The sequence below is a fragment of the Setaria viridis genome, chromosome 6 (assembly GCF_005286985.2).
Source record: "Setaria viridis chromosome 6, Setaria_viridis_v4.0, whole genome shotgun sequence".
Classification (NCBI taxonomy): domain Eukaryota; kingdom Viridiplantae; phylum Streptophyta; class Magnoliopsida; order Poales; family Poaceae; genus Setaria; species Setaria viridis.
The window spans coordinates 31,806,014-31,828,371 of record NC_048268.2 but is presented as its reverse complement, the minus strand read 5'-3'; the positions used below and the strand labels follow the sequence as shown (position 1 = coordinate 31,828,371).

Sequence of the window (22,358 nt, the reverse complement as noted above, 5' to 3'; positions counted from 1 at the left end):
GCCCATTTTTGTGTTATCGATACGATTCGCTAGGGACGAGGTGTGAAGCCCCCCGCCCGCGGCCGGACCCGAGAGGGGGCTCCTATAGATAAGGAAGCTACCTTCCAGCTCATCTCCGGCCCAGTAACCTCTTCTCCCTCACCTTCTTGTTCTTCCCCGGCAACTCCCCACCCCACCGCCTCCTCCACCACCCCGGCCGGCGGCTGCCGCGCCGCCCGCCCACCGCCCACCCCACCCTTCCTAACCCGAAGCCACTAGCGACCCCCGCCACCGGACACCGCCCACCGGATGCCTAGCCCTGCCCGGTCGGCGGCGTGGGAGTGCCCCCGCCGCTGGCCGAACTGCCACCACCGCCGGACCTGCCGCCGCCGCCGACCTCCCTCCTCCTCTAAGGCCGGCGGCCATTAGAACCTCCAAAACCCGGACCCCAAACCCTAACCTTAACCCTAAATACCGCCGACCTCGACCACCGCCCGCGGCCGGTGGCGACCTCGCCGCCAAGCCGCCCCGCCCACCTCCCGCCCCTCCGGCAAGCTTCTCCTCTCGGCTTCCATCCCGGTGGCGGCGCGTCATGGAGAAGACGACCTGCCGCGCGAAGAAGATGGAGATCGTGCGGCCACCGCTGACCGCACGCATCTCCAACACTGGAAGGTCAAAGGGACCCGAGACGATGACGCGGAGGCCCAGGATACGGGAGTTTTTTTTACTAGGCTTTGAGTTGGGCCGTAAAATTACGCTCGGTTCAGGCTGTGTACTTCACTACTTCTTGGAGCATCGGAATTCGGAACACGGGACGAATTAGCGAGGACATTACCAGATGATTAGTAGTGGCATACCCAATCAGTCCGTGAAACACGTGCTGCGCACGGTTCAGATTTTAGTGGTCTCCCAGCCGGCCGGCCCCACGAGTTAATGGGTGGCCGTGGCCGCGCACGGTCAAGAGCTGTCTGTAGCGGCCGTATCGCCCTGGCTGGCACGAGTCCTTGACTGCTGAAACAGTGAAATGCTCAAATGTATCATCCCGTGCAGCAGAGCAGTGCATAGCCGTGTCAAGAACTCAAGACCCACCGACCAGATGCATGCTTTCAGGGCAAGGGTGGCTGGCATGGCTACCTGAGATCCTGATCAGCGAATGCTGTAACTATTTCAGGACGGCAGAAGGCGCCAATGAACATGCGAGCAGCCATCATTAGGGACCCGACCGGTGCGCATGTGCCTTGTGCAATTTTGACCCGTGCCATGATCGTTTCCAAGCGCCGCCCGACATTGGCAATAAGTTAGTTGACGAAATGCTCCCTTGCATTCATATCGTTTCTTTTAAAAAAAATACTGTAACATTCTCAACAGTTTATTCAGGAGAAAAAAACAGGTGCTAACTTGTGCATATATAGAGCACAATGAATACCATTACTATTCACTTCCTCAGGGCCAAACCACCGGCACGATGATCGCCGTGGACCACGGACGCTGGCGCACATACTACCCGACATGTACATGATGAAACCCGACCGCTAGATTCTAAGACAACGGAGAGAAAACAAGTGAATGAAAAGAGAAAGGAAAGAAAGAATCAAAGAACCCTAAGAAATCTCGCTGGAGCCGCGTGGGTGGTGGGAGCGCCGCCGACGCACGGGCGATCCATGGACGTGCAAAAATTCCTCGTCAGATACAATGCGATAGTTTCGCCGTGTCACGCTCACGCACGGGATCTCTGTTTGAATCCTGGCCTGACACACGGCCGCCGCAGCCAGCACCGGCCCCTGCCGCCCGGCCGCGGCCCGGGCAGCAGAGAACGCGCGACGACTCGCCGGCGGATCGCATCGTATGGCTGGCCGCGCGGGTCGTGGATCAGGGCTCGTAGAGGCGGTCGCGGCACTGGCACTTCCACCCGACGGGCTTGTAGTTGGAGAGCGTCGCCACCTCGTCAGCGCGCGGCTGAGCCCGGGCTCGCGACCGCGCGGCGGACGGCCCGGACGGCCCGACGGACATCGTGGGCACCTGCACGGCCGTGCACGGGCTGCACTCGTAGCACTTGCCGCGGCAGCTCGGCGGGCTCGACCCCAGCCGCACCTTCTCCTCCCGGGCCGGCCCCGCGCCGCCCTGCACACCGACACACACCACGTTACACCGTGCACCAACACCAAAAGCACAAAGCGAGAATGCGAGATCGCTCGGCGCGCACCGCACGAGCACGTACCTGCAGGGGAAAAGAGCGAGGAGTATGAGACTGAGGCCTTGGGAGGCAGGCGGCTTCGAGGACCAAGCCGAGAAGGGCGAGCAAGAACACGGCGGCCGTGAGGAAGACACGCGCGGCCGCTGATCCTGGCCTCATGATCGAAGCTGGCGGCTGGCTAGAGCAACGAGCGCGCGAGCGTGTGCGCGTGAGCCCTCGTGCTCGCTCGCTCATTCACCCACGCCTGCCGTGGGGCGAAATGGCCAATGGGCGATGCGATTTCGGCGTGTGGACAAAAAAGAGGATGGCGACGCCTACTTATAGCAAGAACCACTTGAGCTTTCGAAGCTGCGGGCTGGCTCGAGAAGGTGAACACTGAGCAGTGAGTGAGCGAGCTGCCATTGCCCGTGGGCAGAGAGGGTGATGACTGATGAGGTAATGGTCAAAGGAAGGAAAGCCCAAACGGACGGGGAGAAAAAGGTCAGATGAGCAATACGGATACGGCTATACCATGCCAACGTAGGCACAATTTTCCAGGACGTCTCCCATCGGCTTTGGGTTCCTCTAGATTTCGTTCGAGATCTCCCGGATCAAGCAATGCGAGGTGAAAGGTGAGATCAGATCTCTGACCGTGCCTGCCGCCACCGAGCCCAGCAGGCCAGGACTGGTTGTGTAGCCCAGCAGTGCACGACGGTGGTGCCGCACAGCCGCAGTCGAAGCAGCAGGCCGGCGGTACGGACGGAGCTGCGGTCGCCGCTGTAACAGTAAACACAAGGGGAGCTGAGCCGTAGACTCACCGTACGTAGGCCGTAGCTGCTGTAGCACTCCAGTTTTTACTGCCGTTTATTACCGGTCGCTGCCGTGACGCCGTCGCAGTAATTGACTGCCACTTGACGGGCACGGTGCCCGGGGCCTTGACACCCTTTTGACTGGCTCGCCATTCGCCGGAGACCGGAGCCCGCCAACTAGAACCCTGGACCCAGATCCAATTTTCACTCGCTCCTGACACTGTGTTGCGTGGACACATGCGATTGATCGGGTTCACGTCATCATCTAAAGACGCCTTGTCAGTGCAGCCGAATGCGGGTCTTGACTCATCAGGTGGCGCACCTGACCTGTCGAGGGGCCAGAAGCATCAGCTAATAACTGGCCACTGTGGCTGTGGTGTGGGTGAGAGACTGAGAGCCATGGATCATCTCTGTTCTAATGTTCCGCTAGAATGCTTGCTAGAACAGTAAGGGCAAAACACACCCAGCAAAGAACTTGCTCAAAACAAAGCATCAGTCTAAACTTGCTAGGTGATTTTATTAACCTGCATGTATCCCAGAAAGGTGTCACAAATCTCCATCAGGTGATCATGCGAGAAGGAAATTGAAGGATCCGTGTTTCTGTTCTCCTTTTGGTCCACGGAAGTTTCTCCAGCGTCTGCACTCGAGTCAGGACAGAGGTGATGCAATGAAAGCAGAGAGACAGATGAAAGACCAAGAGGCATGTAGGCGCCTCTTCCGATCCCCGGCCCCCAGTATGGTATGAAAAGATGGTTGCTGTTGAACAAGGACACCAGTCTCTAAGGCTGTTCATATACAGTACATAGCCAGGCATTGGCATTTGGCAAGCGAGGCAGGTGCTGACAGCAGTAGGAAGAGTATTGCAGTCTCTTGCAGTAGCTATGCCGAATCCACAGTACCTGACTACACGATTGGAGTCTGCAACAATTGACCACAATCCTCGGCTTCTCCTGTTCTTCAGCACTCCTGAGTCCTTCGCTACCCCTTTTTTTTGTTGAAACATGCCCGTATAACTGGTATAAGCACATGCTGAACTAGGATGAAGTTCTTTGATATTGCATCAACATGCTATATATGTAAATAAACCCAGGGTGATATTATGTTCACATGGAGAGGCGCACTATAGTCAAGAACTCAAGGCTAAGCATCAGTAAATAGGTCCGAGTCTGGCAGAACACTCCTGCTGCCCTGCTGGAGCTAGACAACATCATCACAAGGAATGAAAGGCTGCATTGCTTCCTACTGAGGAAGAAGCGTGGACACGATGCCATGATTGCATACCCCTCGAGCATCCTAAATGACACAGGAACGGAAGCAAGTACTGCCCATGATGTGATTCAAGATTTTTTTTTAGATTGACTGAGCATTTGCCCTCACAGTGTTCATCAATCAGACGCATATCCAAGATGGTTGAATTACCTGGACAAATCCATGTCAGTGTCCAAATCAGCCATCAGAGAGTGGACCCGGAAATAGCACCGTGCTAGCACCCTTTGTATTTTTCCTGTGTTCACCTCCCCTGCATGATCTGGTCAGAAGCTGCTCAAGGGGTATAGGCAGTCAAGTGAAAGTGGTCCAGAACTGAAGCAAGCCTCCAGTTATTAGGCTGGTGGAAGAACCGACCAATGCATCAATGGCGTTTGGACAGACACAGTCCAAAAGTCTGTACGAATATTAGACCAGTAGTCCACCATCTAGAGCTAGACTCTTTGCATGGTGATGGCCAGCTTGGCCAGGATGGCTGGATCGGGACTGAAAGCAAACAGCACAAATTATGCTTTCGGATGTGCTTGATCAAACTTTGAATAACTGTCAATCATTATGTTTGGAACTATTTAGATTGAGCACATTATCATTGGATTCATCACAAATAGTACTTTCATAGTATGGCAATTTAACTAAGTTATGATGCCGATATAAAGATAAACAAAATAATAGCAAAAATAATGTCTTGAATATCTTAAGGTCTGCTTTGGAGCATAGGATTCATAGAAGAATTCCATAAAATTTAAATCCTATATAAATTTTCCTATGTGACAAAAGATTGGCCTTCCCGAAATTCTATAAAATTCATGTGCAATGGCTCAATCACTAGGAATTTTTAGGAAATCTAACTTGAGGCACAACCTCTTGGAGTCTATCTCTCTCTCTCTCTTCTAATTCATGTGTTTTCCCGTGTCGCATCCAAACGCTCTAATGGAAGCCTTCCTATGTTCTCAATTCTCGTAGGATTGCAAATGACATGAGACCCTAAAAGATGAAGAACAGTGGGAAAGGGTGTACATTATAGCACTACAAAGATTTCAGTAAACATAATAGCTTGGTAGTCCCATTTATTTGTGTTACGCATTATTTACAAATTACAAACAGCACACGGAGCAGACACCACCAAAATAATTTTGCTCAAGTACACTGACAACATTGTCGTCAAAAAAGAAAAGGATACCTTGATTATCTCACTTGGTCTGATTGGTGATTACTTACAAATACTTCATGTGCTATAGATAAAACTCGCAGTTCAACAAGACTTTTACTGGAAATCGGAAAGCCTTTCTCTGATGATATTCTTTGCTTCAGCGACCAGCCTTTGGACAACTTTGCCAGCTGGTATGATCTCCGTGATTAGCCCAACACCCTGACCCGCATACATGACCATGCTACCGATATCACCTGTCGCAGTCACGTTTGGAGCAGCACCAGCAAACCGATAAATATCATTGTGCTGTAACCAGATATTTCTGTTTAGTTGCCCATTCTTTATTTGAGATACATATACAAAACATGCAAAAGTTTGTAATAACTGAACTAGTCTACTGAGATCCATCATGTACAAATTTCATAATGTATCAACTTCCGGCTTCTACTAAGCCCTATTGGTTCAAAGGAAAGGCAAATAGATTAAATACTATGAGCCAATTCAGTTGAAAGGATTTGAGATACATATACAAAACGTGCAAAAGTTTGTAATAACTGAACTAGTCTACTGAGACCCATCACGTACAAATTTCATAATGTATCAACTTCCGGCTTCTACTAAGCCCTATTGGTTCAAAGGAAAGGCAAATAGATTACATACTATGAGCCAATTCAGTTGAAAGGATGGCAAATAATCTAAGCTGAGATAACACGTATTCAGATGTAGTATGTAAAATGGTTTTATGGTTTTTCCACACCACTGCAACTACTGACTTCAACCGACTGTAGATGTCCAGTACTAGAAAACAACATTGTAAGATACCATTTCGATTGAAAGCAGGGCAGCTAATTGCCAACTCTCACCATGTCCCAAGGTACATTTAGTCTATACAGGGAACCCTTTTTTTGACCAAAGAACTTAAAGTGGGACGTTTTGGGGTGTATCAGTGTATCATATTGAGCAATACGACTTTGCAAACTACTCTGGCTATTTATGGCTGCCAGAGTTCCAAATCCAAATTCTTATTGGTGGTGTCATGCAAAAGACAGCAGTTCTACCAGTAAAGCAACTTGCTCTATGCTTTTCCTCCCCTTATAAGTGCTGAATCCCACACCTTTTTGCATAATTATATCAAGAAGACAAGCTAGAGCTACGGTATTTGTAAGTACTCACCAAGGTTTATCTTTAACAAAGTACATCATGGGCCCAACTATTGGCTCATGTATTTTGTTTGCAAGACTACTAAGGTTCTAATATCCTTTCAGTGTTCTCTAGTTCTATTACTATTTAAGCCTGCACAAATTGAAATAATTTGACATGAAATGCAACTTGTATACACAAAATTAGTGAAAACAATTCAAGACGAATCAAATATTCAAATACATACCACCCCATGGATGATAGACTGCCCAATGATGGGTTGATTTTCCTCTGTTTCCTGATCTGGGAGATTCTTCCAGACAGAATAGAAAGGTGTTTCCAGGACACGTTGTGGAGCATAAGACCATCTAGCACGCCCGAACACATTTGTGTAGTCTGTGCGACTCATCTCAATTAACTTTTCCTTATAAATAGGATGCGCAGAGCTTTCCTCAGTAGCCAGGAACCTGGATGTTCAAGGAAAGATAATGTGAGCATAAACTACGCAGGCTACAAAGAAAAGGCTCCGTTTTGATATATCCTCCATATAAAAACACAAGAGACCAAGAGAATACCTTGTTCCTAAGCAAACACCTTGAGCACCAAGTGCCAATGCGGCAACATAGCCACGGCCGTCTACGATTCCCCCAGCAGCAATAACTGGAATGCCAGAGTCTGAAACAAGATCTACTACTCTTGCCAACAGTGGAAATAGTCCTTCCTGTTTTCCCAAAAAGAATTTGATCAAGAGAAAATTCATGAAAAAAGACAGTAAAAGCACACAACTATTAATGCATGTTATGCTACTAGTGATGAGACCATACAGGGGACTTGAGCTGAATCAAGCCTTGCATATATCACTTTTTTTACTGAAATATGCATAAGTAGCAAAATGCTGCTCTGCATTCGGCAGGAAAACAATTCATAGCTTGGTAGGCATTCTAAATGCACAATGACTGCATATGTTGATGGGTGGTGTGCTGAAGGAATGCCCAACGGTATTTCAACAAATCTGAAACTAGAAACCAGCTAGGAATAGTGATTTACTTTACCTGACCAATTACATGACCCCCTGCTTCACGGCCCTGAACAATGATTCCATCTACACCAGCTTCTTTAGCTTTCCCTGCCTCCTCAAGGCTGCCGACCTGTTCAGATATCAACGGAAAGTCTAAGTTCAAGAAGCAATCCTCAAAACAATACCAAGAATATACACGAATTGTCCTCATGTCACCATCACCAAGCAGCAAATGCACCTCTGTGGTCTCAAACAAAAACCAAAGATTACTGGTTGGTTAGCAATGAAATTTACCCTACAAAATGTTGCCAAAACTTGGCACAGCCTACTCTGATCATCAAATTGGTCGCTCAATATTGGACACTTTTTTTGGTAAGAAAATGATTACAAAGTAAACAGCAGGAGAAAGCTTGCCAAATTTCAACAACCAACCCTTGCAGAGCAGTAAAGGCATCACCACAGATCATCAGATCATGTGGTAGCGCCTACTGTGGATTGAAACATTTCAATCTGAAGTTGAGTTTTATGTTCTGTATTGGTCAGGAGCATTTATTTTATTTGTAAAAGAATCACATCAGTCAAACTTTAATAATATGTAAAGTATCTTATCAAGGGTAAATGGCTTCCATTTCATAAAGAATTATAAATAGCCCAGGCTCAATAAGCTCATTTGTAAACAGCACCCTGCAACCTACCCACCCCCCAAAAGAGCCCATCCTTGATTTGATAAATGTGAACTTCCACTTCGAATTAGACATGATAGCATGACGACTCCTCTCCAAAACATGAAGACAAGCGAGCTTAATCTGCAAATATTTCCTATGATATTGGGTATTTGCAGTTTGAGGCATTAAATTTTGCTACGGTGGGCTTTGTACATTTTAGCTAGACAATCCAACCCTCGTGCTCCACTGATGCAGTCCATGGATCAAAGTTCCATTCCACATGTGGGACAACATAACCACATACAATGAGACAGCACAATCATATATATCTATTACTCTATCATCCATCTTGGCACCACCCCTACGAACTTTACAAATTTCTAGACAGTAAATCAACAACAATGGCACCACATGCATATCAAGATGAGGAAATTGGGGCTACAATATCATAGAGCATGAAGCAAGGATGCTTCTCTTTTTTTCCCCTCTAGGAACATGGGGTAGGACCGCTGGAAGCTACATTAAGCAATTAGATTGTAAACAGACACTTACATAACAGTAATCAAACAAGGGATCTGGCGTTTGTTGGCGCTCACCTGATGCAAGACCTTGACGCCTGCACGGTGCGCCTCTTCGACCCACTCCCTCGGGAACTCACCCCAGTACACCTGCAGCACGGCGAGCTTCTCCTCCAGCACGACCCTCAGGTTCTCATCGTACGGGAACGGCAGCACAATGGCCGCCCCAAACGGCCTCGACGTCAGGCTCCTCGTCTTCCGTATCAGCTCCCTCACGTACTCGGGCGCAGGCTGCCGTCAGCAACATAGCTCAGCCGGAAGAACACAGAAAAAGAAAACTTCAAAGAGCATCCGGGAGGAGGCGGTCGATACGAAATCGGGCAGGCGGATAAGGCCGATGGCGCCGGCGTTTGCGACGGCGGCGGCGAGCTCGGGGCCGGAGATGTCGGGGCCTAGCGGCGCCTGCACAATGCCGTAGTCGAAGCCAAGGATGCCCCTCCACCCGGACCCCATCTACTGGCGAGCTCGGAGCTCACAGCTCCCGATCACCGATGGCCGCTAGAACCAGGCTGCTAGATGATTTGGATGCGGCGGCCGCGGCGAGTGGTTGGGGAGGGTTTGTCAGGAAATGGTGTTCGTGCTCATTCAGTTTCGACAGTCATCATCCTTAGCCGCAGCAGAGGAAGTCGGCGAGAAGCATACCCGCTTCAGCGACTTCGTCATCATCGTCCATTCACCATCCAACCGAGGAGATCAAGCCTTAGCTCAATTAAAGACTCTAAGCACTTGTCGGATGACTAACAGTGCTTCTTTTCTGCTAAATGTTTGCTTAAGCTAATGATCGATTCCACTGCTATTTAGACTCCGGTCCCCGTCTGTAATAATCATTAAACCAGTATCGAGTATCTTAAACACTAGGTTAGCTGTAGTTCCTCGCTGTCTCCCTGGCGGCAGCTGAATCGGTGTAATTCCTTTGAACTCTTTACCGATCTCCTCCTCCTCTTAATGAAAAACATGCTAAGGCACAGTCGCGAAAAAAAAACTCTTTACCAATTCAGTACTACACTTTGTTTGCTGCCTGAAATTGTTGCTCGTTCTTGTTCGTTTGATTCAACTTCGTTTGGTTTCCGTGATCCTCTCGGTTCCCTTTTGCTCGATCCTCACAGGGTTAAAGTTAGGCGAGGCGCGGTCAGGTCGCGGCCTCAGGGGACCCCGCACGGTGGAGACAGGTCGCTGTAGCTCCCCGGGCGACGACAAGCCCAGCGGCGACGGAAGCTGCGACCTCAGCATCATGGAGTACAATTGCACTGCAGCGATGATTACACTTGTACATAGTAAGCCCAACTCAGCAATTGTGCCATCGTAGACAGCTTTGTCAATTGAGCAAAATCATACAGGAAAGCGATAATACAAGGGAAATTTTGCTCCTGGACATCTTTCAATGTTGATTTTAGCCGGGAGACACTACTTAAATACATATTTGCTGATGGACACTCTTTAAATGTAGCTATTTGCTAATGGACACAGCAACTTATAAAATATTATTTTCAGTGGGAAGGGAGAGAAAAATATGGTGAGTTAACTGAAATGCCCATCTATTAGTGGGGTCCATGTGTCAAATTGGAGGGAGATTAAGGGATGCCATCGGTGACCATGCGCGAGGGCCCACCACCCACCCCGGCCTCCCTCGGCACCCTGTCGCCGCCAAGCGCGGCGTAGTCCAGGCCGCCATCGCGGTTACGCTCACGCTGGCTTCCGGCGTAGCATCCCGCCTATCTGGTCGCTACCGCAGAGAACGGCCCCAACAGCTCCAGAGCGCAGAGGATTGTCTTCTATAAAGCACGAACGAGCCACGACAAACTGAGAACCAACGCTACGGACAAGCAATCAGTTGAGTATGAGAAACGAGATTTTGGATCTCTCCAAGGTCAACGATCTGCCTATCCTACAGTTGCTCCCATCGCCACTGATGCCCAACGCAAGGTGGAAGATGCAGAAGCCAACAGAGGAAGCAGCAGATGCATGATGCAGAACCTAACTGGCTTGCGGACCCACTTTATTAATGGCAAAATCGACTGTTCACCCCTTTCTCTCTCCTTCCAAGTAGGAAATTAATATTTTATTTCTTTCGGTATCCACCAGCAAATAAACGTAGAAGAGCAGTGTTCATCAGCAAATTCAACATTGAAAGATATCCGTTGGCAAATGCCGCATTTCTATGATGTCCTAGAGCAAATTTACCCTATAATACAAAGCACTAAAATCATACAGGAAAGCGATAATACAAAGCACTATTTAGGTTTTGTTCAAGTCATATAGCAACAACGCACTGGAACTCTAAAAAACATAGCAACAATGCAAGAGACCCTTCAAGTCTATGTGAAAGCTCATACAAAAATAATCCAGGGAGTATTTCATCACTAGGATTTTGGCAGACAGAATACTTAGGTGTCTCATTTATTTTCATCGGTTATTATTTACAAATAGCACACAAACAAAACTCGGTAATCCCAGTTGTTCTGATTGGTGACTGGTGACTACTAACTACTTACAAATACTTCATGCTCCCTGGTAGATGTAGCTTGCAGTTCAGGAAGATTTTACTTCAAATCAGAAAGCTTTTCTCTGATGACATCCTTTGCTTCAACGACCAGCCTTTTGACAACATCGCCAGCTGGTATGACCTCCGTGATTAGCCCAACACCCTGACCTGCATACATGGCCATGCTCTCGATATCTCCTGTTGCTGTGGCGTTTGGAACAGTACCGGCAAACCGACGAATATCCTTGTGCTGGAGTCAGGAATTGTTGGTCAGTTGTTCATTCCTAGTTTCAGATGCGTAAGTACAAAATGTGCAATTGAAGGTGCAATAAGTGATACAGCAAACTACTGTACCGAGAGAATCCATCATGCACAAATTCCATAATATATCAATGTTTGGCTTCCATAAGGAAAAACTTTTTGGTTCAAAAAAAAAGGCAAATAGATAAATATATGAGCCAAGGATTAGTTGTAAGAATGCTAATAATCCAAACTGAGATACCACAAATCCGCAATTCAAGATGGAATAGGTTTTAACTTTTAAGGTGACCCCCTAATACTGCAACTACTGACATAAACCAAATATATGTCCAGAAAAAACAGGACAATAGTTACCATTTTGGTTGAAAGCAAAACAACCACTCAATGAAACTAAGTAGGACTCGTTCCTGAGGGGAAAACAAATCCTATGTAGAGGATTCCATAAACTAGGAAACCATCTCAAATCTAGTTGTAAATTCCGGTTCTTTATATTGGACGCAAAAGAGAACTTCTACACTTCTATTTGGCATTCCGCACTCGGAATTGGAGCAAACCTTTTCTACGCCCCAAGTGTTCCACTGTGTTTTTTTTTCCCTTTGGATCGCTGAATTTCATATCTATTTTGTATAATCCTTCGGAGAAGACAAGCTAGAGGTACCAGCAGTCAAAAACTTCAAGGGTCCAATTACATGGCTCATGTTTCTCCGTCTGCAACTAGAGTACTCAGATTCTAATGTTCAGTGTGTTCCAGTTCTTTGACTACTCTCACTGATTCAAAATGCTTGTCATTTGGGACAAGAACATGATCTACAGGGTTTTGACCAACAATTTCTTTGGGAACATGACATTCAAATGAAGATAATTGATATTTTAAAAACACTCTTCATGATGGACAGTCTATGTAATTCTATATATTGATGATCGGAGTTAAAAATAGTGTGACCAGCAGGAATTTTCAGGCGGCATATACTTTGAATCAGAGGGAGTATTTAAGTGTGCAAATAGTCAGAATAATTAGCCCAACTGAGCATAACAAATGCAGAAGAAAATACATGAAAAATGGATACTTCTAAATTCAGAATGAGCAGGCAAATTCTAGACAAATCAGATATCCAGATACATACCACGCCGTGGATGATAGAGTGGCCTATGATGGGTTGACTTTCTTCTGTTTCCTGGTCTGAGAGATTATTCTTTGACCCAGTGTAGAAGGGTGTTTCCAGGACACGTTGTGGAGCATCAGGCCATCTAGCACGTCCGAACACATTTGTATAGTCTGTGTGACTCACCTCAATTAGCTTTTGCTTATAAATAGGATGTGCAAAGCTTTCCTCAGTAGCCACGAACCTGAAGGTTCAAGGACCGCTGTAACTTGAGCGTAATACTATGGAAACTACAAATAAAAGGCTCTGTTTTGATATATCCTCAGATAAATATACAAGAGGACGAGAGATACCTTGTTCCTAAACAAACGCCCTGAGCACCAAGTGCCAAAGCAGCAACATAGCCACGCCCATCTACGATTCCCCCAGCAGCAATAACTGGAATGCCAGAGTCTGAAACAAGATCTACTACTCTTGGCAACAGTGGAAACAGTCCTTCCTGTTTTTTTTTTCCAAATAAAAGATGATTGAGAGAGCATTCATCGAAAAATATGGTTAAAAGGACACAAGCTATAAATTATGCTTCTAGAGATGAAACCATACAGGGGCCCAAAGCTGAATCTAGCCTTGCATATAGCCCTTTAGCTGAAATATGCATACTGGCAGAAAAATGCTGCTCGGCATTGCTCAGGAAAGAAATTTATAGCACGGTGGAGACTCTATATGCAAAAATGACTGCATAGGTTGATGGGTGGTGTGTTTCTTGAAATATTTCCCAAAAGCATTGCGGCAAAGCTGAAACTAGAAACCAGCAGGGAGTACTTGTTTACCTGACCAATTACATGACCCCCTGCTTCTCGGCCCTGAATAATTATTCCATCTACACCGGCTTCTTTAGCTTTCGCTGCCTCCTCAAGATTGCCAACCTATTCAGATATCGACCCAAAGTCTAAGCTCATGAAGCAATCAATCAAAAAAATGTCAAATAATTACATAAACTGGAGTCTCATGTCACCATCACCAAACAGCATTCACTTCTGTGATCTCAGAAAAAACGGAAGTTACTGGTTACTGACAAAATTGGACTTAGCCAACATTGACAAAATTTGCACAGCTTAGTCCGATTGTTCAAATTGGTTCCCAATACTGGACGCCTTTTGGGTAATAAAATAAAGTACAAAGTAAACAGCAGCAGAAGCTTTGCCAAATTTTGACAGATAGCCACAGAGCAATAAAGCCCTAACAACAAATCATTAGAGCATGTGGTAATGTCTAATGTGGATCAACGCATTTCCCATTAAAGTTGACTTTATGTTCCCAATTGATCAGGATTATTTATATAATAAAACAATCAGATCAACTAACTTAAGTAACATGTAAATATTTTTTTCCTATTTCCTAAGTTTACTGATGTCCAATTCTTAGAAGACTTAGTGATAGTGAATCTTGTGTGTATTTCAAATATAATCAGGTCGTTCTTGACCGAGAAATGGGAACTTTCAGAACAAATTAGCGATGATGACATGATGCCTCATTTACAAAGCATGAAGACAACACAGGTTAATTTGTAAAGGTCAATTTTTCTACTATATCATCATTTGAGTTTGGTGCATTTTACTTTTTCTGCTGACTACTGTACGCTTTGAACATTTTCATTAGACAATCCAGTGCTAACTCCAAACCCCATTCCAGACAGCCTAACCGCAGACAAGAACAATCCTATTTATTACTCAATCACTCTGTCTCCACCTTGCATTGCCTCTACCATCGTACGAATTTCTAAAGAGCAAACTGGCAACAATAGCACCACAAATATATCAAGTTAAGAAAATTGGAATTAAATGTCAGAATATGAAGTGAGGATGTATTTTTCGCGGATGAAATTCTAACAAGCACATGCATAACAGCAGTTTAATAAGGTACTGGCGTCTGTAACCGCACTGCGACTAGCAATGGCGAGCACCTGATGCAAGACCTTGACGCCGGCCCGGTGCGCCTCTTCGACCCGCTCTCTCGGGAACTCCCCCCAGTACACCTGCAGAACGGCGAGCTTCTCCTCCAGGACGACCCTCAGGTTCTCCTCGTGCGGGAACGCCAGTATAATAGCCGCACCGAACGGCCTCGACGTCAGGCTCCTCGTCTTCCGAATCAGCTCTCTGACGCGATCCGGCGCGGGCTGCAGTCACGAAAGTAAGAATCGATCGGCCGAGACGAGCACAGAAAGCAAAACTAATTGAAGAGCACCGAGAGGAGGCGGTCGGCGATGGGTACCCAGTCGGGGAGGCGGAGGAGACCGATGGCGCCCGCGTTGGCGACGGCGGCGGCGAGCTCCGGGCCCGAGATGTCCGGCCCGAGCGGAGCCTGCACGATGCCGTAGTCAAACCCCAGGATGCCCCTCCACCCGGACGCCATCTGGCAGCGCAGAGCGCACTTCACAGTCGACAGCCGTGGATCCAGCCGCTGCCGCCGCCGCGTGTATGAAGCTCCCTGATGATTGGATGCGGCAGCGGCGGGAGGTGGGGGGAAGGTTTAAGTAGGCGCGGTCGGGCCCGGCGGTAGGTCGCTGTAGAGCTTCCCGTGCGACGACGAGGACGAGCCGCCCGGGGACGGAAGCTGCGGCCGCGGGAGTCCGTCTGCGCCGCCCGGCGTCATGGAGGACGTCATGGGGATCGGCGCGCCGCCCCCTCTGGGGATACGTGGCGAATCGGAAATGGGGGCAGCGTTTTGTTTCTAAGGGAAAACGCTGCCATTTCATCAAAAAAAAAGAAAGGGAAAACGCTGTCTTGTGATCTTGTCTTGCACTCCTGCCGCTACTCCGCAGCAGTGGATTTCGTTTCCTCCGCGACAGTGCTGATTGGTTTCCCTTTCCATTTTCCAGGACGACAGTCGCCAGGGCCCGTTTGGCCGTTGGAGTTTCTGTTTCACGTTTTTCGCTTAAAATGCCACGTGAAATCCGCTTAAAATTCAACACGGATACGCTGCGGCCATCACTTCGCTGGGTTAATCTGCTGCTCCCTTCACATCAAACATAAGTATTTGAAGCGTTTAATTGATTATGCCTATTTTTTAAAGGAAAATGTCTTAGTTTCACTTTCAGCTATCGTAAAAGTCTGGTTTTCAATCTACAACTATAAAATCGGACGTCGAGGATCATCCAATTGTCAAAACAGGCAAAATTAGGTTTTCAAGGGTGATTTTGTATTTCAAGAAATTTAAAAAATTTTGATTTAATAAAAAATTCATAACTAATTCATTTCAAATTAGAAATAAAAAATAGACCCCATTTTTTTGAAAATGTAGACTACTTCCTGGTAGTCTATTTGGAGTTATTTACATCTCATTTCTTACTATTCCTAATATTTTATTACTCATAATAAAACACAAGGAACGTGAACCAAAAAGATTCAAATAATGCCTACACCACCGACAGATAGGTAATATTTTTAGAAAAAATTTGGTACCAATTTCATATTTTTTTTATTTGAAATGAATTAGTTATGAAATTTTTTTATTAAACTAAAATTTTTAAATTTCTAAAAATGCAAACCACCCTTAAAACCACCCAAAAGGGCTAATTTTGTAGTTGGATGACCCTTACTATCCGGTTTTGTAGTTGAGGCTTATCCTTCTGCTATAATTGAAGAGTGAAAATAGGACTTGATCCGTTAACTTGACCCAAAAGAAATTCTCTGTACCTAAACGCGCTAGCCATGTCGTCGAGCTAACTTGATCCGTTGGACGATCTCTACCCCGCATGATGGCTAGATTAAGACCATTCGTGTAGGGTCAATACCTTCCTGTGCTTTCATGTTTTACCCTATCTTCTGTGTTGTGAGTGCGACCCCAGCCACATCCGCATTTCACACATGCTCTCGCTCAACCACATGTGCGGTTGGAATCTTCCAACTAGTGACGAACCAAAAAGTATCATAAATGCGTTTTTGCGTCATAAACCACAACTAGTGACGTTCCTTATTTCAGTGTGTCACTAAGATAATGACGAATGAAAATTCGTCCCACATGTCATCATAAAACTGTTTCGGAGGTTGCGCGCCGTTTGTCACACCCTGAAATTTTCGAATTTCAGGATGTGATTAAAAAGGAATAATTAAACAACAATTTTCTATAATTTAAAATTTTTGCCAACATTTATTTTCTTTATAGGAAATTTAGTATAAGAAAAATAATTGTTTTTTTTCAAAATTAAATAAGGTTGTTGTTCTCTGTCTGTGCATTCATGCTGATGCATTTTGATGTTTCATGAGTGAAAAAGTTGTAAAAATACTTTAGACGTTGTCCAAGTTCTCCTAAATCCAATTTTTTTGGAATATATTCTCCTTTTCCTAGAGCTAAATCCAATTTTTGGATAGTTCTAAAATCCTTTTTCATGAGCTCCAAATATTTTATTTGGATTCCTTATGTCCCAATCTATCTCTGGGATTTTTTCCGGAATTTTTGGGATTTTCTAAATATTTTTCGTGCTCTAAAAACATTATCTAGAGTTTTCTGGATTTGTTTTTTTACACTGAAATATTTATGAAAATCTTAATCCATCTTTCTTTTCTAAACGGGCCGAGCCCGCGAACCCGGCCCAACTCCCATCTTTCCCTCTCCTCCTTTCTTTTTCTTCCAGCAGGCCGCTTCCCACACAGCCCAGCATTTTCCCTTCCCTTTTTTCAAGCCGGCCCACCCGACCTCTACTCCACCGGCCCAGCCTTCTTACTGCCGGCCCAAATGCCTCCTCTGTCCCACTCACTGACGGGCGGGTCCCACCTGTCGGGGTCGTCCCTCACCTCCAGCCGGAACTGCTGCTTCTCCCGCACGGACGCCGGTCCGCCTCCCGCGCCGCTCCGCCTGCTCGCACCGCATCGCCTCTCCGCACGCACGCACCGCCAGCACCTCCTTCCCTTCTTCTTCGAGTAACGAATGCCGTTACTCCTCCATGGCCGGCTCCATGGCCATTAATGGCCGGCCGGCCTTCAATCTCCCCCGGCACCCTCTCCGCTTCCCTCCGGGGCCTATAAATATCACCATCGACCTCGCCCGGAGCTCCTTTCCCCGTTTTGCCGCTCACTCGCCTCCTCCCTTGGACAGCAACGCCGCCGCTCAAGAGCTTCGCGCCGCTGTTGTTTCATCGGCCGTGCGCCTCTGCTCCAGTCCGCTTTCTGCCACTGGTGAGGCCAACCCCTCCCCGCACCTCTATCTCCTCCTCGCTGGCTCCTCTCCCCGCCGCGCCTAGTGCCGGCGAAGCCGCCGGACAGAGCCCCTGCGCAGGCGTGCGCATGAACACCGGAAGAAGAAGAAGAAGATAAGGCAAACTTGCAGTGAAGCCCCTCAAAATCTTGTAAATCGTTATCTCTTTCCTTGTGTCTTGTACTTTTCACATATAACCCTTTGGATCTTTCAGTATCTCTCAATCTAACCCAGTCCATGAACCTTTTGCAGATCTAACCCCGAAGTTCCACCTTTTCGCGAGTCTTGTTCTCTGAGTCTCGGTAAACTTCTCTGCTAACCCTTGTAGTTTACGGTTAATCATGTTTAGGTCCCTAGATCTTGTTTAGTCAATAGTTACCACGTTTTAGCTTCGTTTTAATCCGTTTAAGATGCGTTGCGTTCATAACAGCTTAAAGTACACGTTAGTAGTGTTGTCATCCTACATTTCATGCCTTTAAAAATAAATTTAATATTAATTTGATTAATGCCTAATAAACGTGCGTCTTTTCTAAATAAAAGTCACCAAGAATTATACATCGTTTTTCATAACAAACATCAACTTGATTAATGCTTACTTCATAATCTTTCTAAGTAAAAGCCAATTAGGATCTACACTAGTTTTTCATAAACCAAAGATAATTTGATTAACGCTTATTTAAATAATTCTTACAATTAAAAGCTATTTAGAGTTAAACCTCGGCTTTTCTTAATTCAATTTAATTTGACTAACATGAATTCATTTTTCTTCCTAAATAAAAGCTACATAGGTTATAAATTGAATTTTCATAGTTAAATATTAATTTGGCTAATATAAATACAAATGTGTTTTTAATATAATATGCTTAGTTGAACTCGAAATATAAAGCTATGCGCTTAGATGTTCATCTATACTTTATTTTAAAATTAAATGTTTAATTTGCATAAATTATACTTAAATATTTATAAATAAAATTTGACTAGGCTTTACATCATCTTTCTCAGATAAATACAAATATAAATTGATTAATTCCAAATAGGGTATTTCTCTAAAATAACCTATGTGCATGTTTTATTAAATTAAAAAGGATCAAGCATATAGTATTTTATTTCTTTTATAATCCAAATTTCTCGATAGCTTTATCTTTTCGACCTTAGTTCGTTTAAAGCGTTTCTTACGTTTGCGTGACCCTTAGATCAAGCCTTGTCCCTTAGTACGCTCTTTTGAAGCCTTTTCTTTTGTTTTGATGTATTATTCTTAGTTGTACTTGTTTGTTTGTTAGTGCCGATGTTTGCTTCGATTAGAAGGATCGCTGTCCGAAGCTTTGAAGATTAAGAGTTTCAAGAAAGCAAGAACCAAAGAGCAATAATGTCGTTGGAGAAAGGCAAGTGTCCCTAACCATCCTTCTACCTATGCTTTGTTCACAGTGTTATGATAATCTTAATTGGAATATGGAGAACCACCCAAGAAAATAGTACAACCACAATATCACATAGCTCTAATCTTAGCCGACTAATTAGGCATGTGGTTGACTATTGGCCTTACCGAAAGGGCAAGGAGGGGAAGGTGTTGGGGGTATGATCCGGAGCAGTAGCCTTCTAAGGTGCTGACTCATTACAACGGGTTGTGACCCACATCGCTACTGAAACTCTAGCGGGCTACTAGTTAGCTATGTGTCTTTGTAAAGGCTTCGTAGTGGACCCGCCAGCCACTCACCAAAGGAAGTGTTTAAGGGCTTTGCAAACCCGGGTGACACGGGGGATCACTAGTTGTGGGTAAAGTGTACAACCTCTACAGAGTGTAAACTGATATATCAGTCGTGCTCACGGTTAAGAGCGGCTTGGACCGTCACATGATTAATTAAACTTGAAGATGGACTTAAATTGTTAATTCCGGTTAGTTCCTATGACCTTGTTGAATACCAACCATAAGTGTACTCACCCTTACTTAATGCTGTTCAGAAGAAGAAGATGCAGTGAAGAAGTTGTGAAGATGATGCTGAGTTCTAGGCGTACGCAACCACCAGTTGAGTACCTGTGAAGTTTGGAGCCTCCATTTCCAGAGTTTAAGCTGCGTGTCTCTGTTAGTCTTGTAAGTCTTTTTTTATCTTTTTACGTGATACTGTTACTGTTATTCACTAATGATGTTACTATATGTATGAAACTTGATCCTAGCATATATATAGGTAATACTTGGTTTTGTTTTAAAATCGGGTGTGACAGAAGTGGTATCAGAGCTGTATCGACTATAGGACATAAGCCTTGATAGTACTGGTCGCTTTCTAAGGTCTGTTTAACCATAAAAACTCTTCCTACCTTATCCTTAACCTCTCTGATGACTATTTTCACTCCTTGAACTTCTTATCTACACCTTGATTGCTTAATTCTGATAAATCTTAACTCTTAGTCTTTTACCCCCATCTTGTTTTGCAAAACCCTGAATCCTTATCTATTGACTTACTCTCTCGTTGAAAAAAAATTATTTTTTACTCGCACCTTGGTCAATTACCTTTTTTTATTTTGCTAAATCTTCAACCCTTGTCTATTTATTCTTTCTCCTTGATGCTTTCTTGACTTTGATCATACGTCTCCTTTGATGAATGATTTTTTTCCTATTGCAAGCATCTCACCTCTTTTTGATTTGTCGGTGAAATTGCATACACCTTACTCTTTGATATTTTTGATTTCTTACTTATCTTTTATGCATATCTCCTCCTTGATTTTGTTTTCAACATATCCATCATTCCCCGTTATACCTCTCCTTGCTTTTCAAATAATATCACTTTGGATTCTTCCCTTGATTTTGATTCCAAAGTATCTTTTTTGATTTAAAAAAATATTTAGATGATCCACGCCTCCTGTTTTAGAACCTGTTCAAGTCATCTGAAGAATAAAGCTATCGGTTCATCACCAGAAGTCAAACCTCAACGACTGAAGAAGTAATCCCTTCATAGGAGTACCCCTTTATAGCTTTACTAACAACGATTAGCATCGTTCCTTGCCTGTGTTGATTGGTGAAGTTCTTTGTGTTGCTTGATGATGCTTGTCTTTATGACCTTGATTGAGTTGGTTCTTTGTATTGAGTGTTGGTGTATTACGGGTCTTCTACCTGCAATGACATCAGCTGTCTAGCTGGGGTTTTCTTTTGGACCTCCTACCTCCTTGTTATCCTCCTTTCTTTCTACTCAAACCAATGAAGAAGGTTGGAAGAAGGAAACTGAAGTCAACACCAACGTCAACAAGCAGATGTTCACATCACCACCATCATTTCACTAGAAGCAAGTTGAAGAACAGAAGGCTTTACTCTAACCTCCATAATCTTACTCTAATGAAGATTACATGAACTAAGAAGATGAAGAAAACACGAAAATTTTACTCGCGACAAACAAAGATGAAAGAAGGCCCTACTCTAGTTTCTTTGCTATCATGTTGTTTTCTATCCTCCCATCTATCTCACTCTGAAGACAACCCAAGAAAAGATGAAGATATCATGAAGTATTCTACCTTGTTCTACACTTTTATCAATTCCTAAACTCTGCTTTGATTTTATCTTTACTACCCAACTAGATGGCGAGTTCCAATGGAAATCCAGAAGATAGAGCCAATGAATGTGACCTCAACAATCCACCTGTAGCCTCACCATTTGAATGCAAGATGTTGGAGTATATGGCAACACAAACTCAGATTTTACAAACAATGGCTCAAAACATGGTCAATATTTATCAGTATATCACAGAGCAAGCCTCACTTCCTCAGAACCGAAACTCTATCACCAGTGATGATAATCAAGTTCAGTCTGTTCCACCACCATTCGACAAAGAGCAGCTATGAGCCCATTTTAGGTTTTCGTGTAAGAACCTTTATAAGCCCAATTTTGTTAGGCCATTTTTAGCCCATTTTAGGTTTCCATGCTATTTTATGGGTTGAAAAATGTTTGTTGAATGCCATATTTATTTCTGGGCCCTAGTCCATCTAACGAAGAGCCATTATTGCATTTTGCAGTATCATATTGGATTATTTTTTTCTGGACCCTAGCCCATTATTGCATTTTGCAATAATATATTCAATTTTGGCTGCTGATCACCATCACAATCATAAATATAAAAACAACTTATTTTTCCAACTTCCATATTGTTCACATCACAATCAATGAATAGTTCACCAGTAACAATAATGCAACATACAACAAGTTAAGTATCAACAATGCAACAAATAACAAAAGTTCATTGGCAACAAACAACAACTTCACCAGCAACACACTTCAGTTGAGGGGAGGATTCACCTGGCTCTAACTTGTGCTGAAGTTTATCATGTTAGAAATCAGAGAGTGCAACTCCTTTGTGGTGTTCTTCAAAGCTTGGAGCACTTCTGTCCAAGACTTTAATGTTGTTTCTTGTGTTTCAATCCTCAATCTTAGTGCACCCATCTCAGATTCCTGTTCAGCAATCTTTTGCCGAAGTTGTGCCCCGCCTTATTTCTCACTCTCAAGATCAGCTTGTATTTCTTCTACCTGCAGTGCAGTACCAACCCTAGTCCTTTTCTTC

The 22,358-nt window shown here is 44.7% G+C and overlaps 3 protein-coding genes across 4 annotated transcripts; all 3 read right to left on the bottom strand.

Annotated features, from left to right (window-relative positions):
• Positions 1 to 1,327: 1,327 nt before the first annotated feature.
• On the bottom strand, positions 1,328 to 2,944 carry LOC117860468 (uncharacterized). The gene is made up of 2 exons (XM_034743765.2): positions 2,198 to 2,944; positions 1,328 to 2,100 (listed from the first exon to the last, which is right to left on the bottom strand). Exons 1-2 carry the CDS (start codon positions 2,405 to 2,407, stop codon positions 1,849 to 1,851), a joined length of 462 nt encoding a protein of 153 aa, XP_034599656.1. The 5' UTR covers positions 2,408 to 2,944; the 3' UTR covers positions 1,328 to 1,848.
• Positions 2,945 to 5,262: 2,318 nt separating this feature from the next.
• LOC117861908 (uncharacterized) lies at positions 5,263 to 9,368 on the bottom strand. Of its 2 annotated transcripts, none has more exons than XM_072294423.1 (6): positions 9,091 to 9,368; positions 8,797 to 9,009; positions 7,570 to 7,665; positions 7,093 to 7,238; positions 6,765 to 6,984; positions 5,263 to 5,631 (listed from the first exon to the last, which is right to left on the bottom strand). In XM_072294423.1, exons 1-6 carry the CDS (start codon positions 9,229 to 9,231, stop codon positions 5,584 to 5,586), a joined length of 864 nt encoding a protein of 287 aa, XP_072150524.1. In that variant the 5' UTR covers positions 9,232 to 9,368; the 3' UTR covers positions 5,263 to 5,583. The 2 variants fall into 2 exon arrangements, with proteins under 2 accessions (XP_072150524.1, XP_034601319.2); XM_034745428.2 differs by having other exon boundaries at positions 5,263 to 5,683; positions 9,091 to 9,365.
• A 1,688-nt stretch (positions 9,369 to 11,056) lies between these two features.
• LOC140223054 (uncharacterized) lies at positions 11,057 to 15,315 on the bottom strand. The gene is made up of 6 exons (XM_072294422.1): positions 14,896 to 15,315; positions 14,588 to 14,800; positions 13,455 to 13,550; positions 12,978 to 13,123; positions 12,646 to 12,868; positions 11,057 to 11,510 (listed from the first exon to the last, which is right to left on the bottom strand). The coding sequence occupies exons 1-6, from the start codon at positions 15,034 to 15,036 to the stop codon at positions 11,319 to 11,321; spliced, it is 1,011 nt and encodes a 336-aa protein (XP_072150523.1). The 5' UTR covers positions 15,037 to 15,315; the 3' UTR covers positions 11,057 to 11,318.
• Positions 15,316 to 22,358: the final 7,043 nt, after the last annotated feature.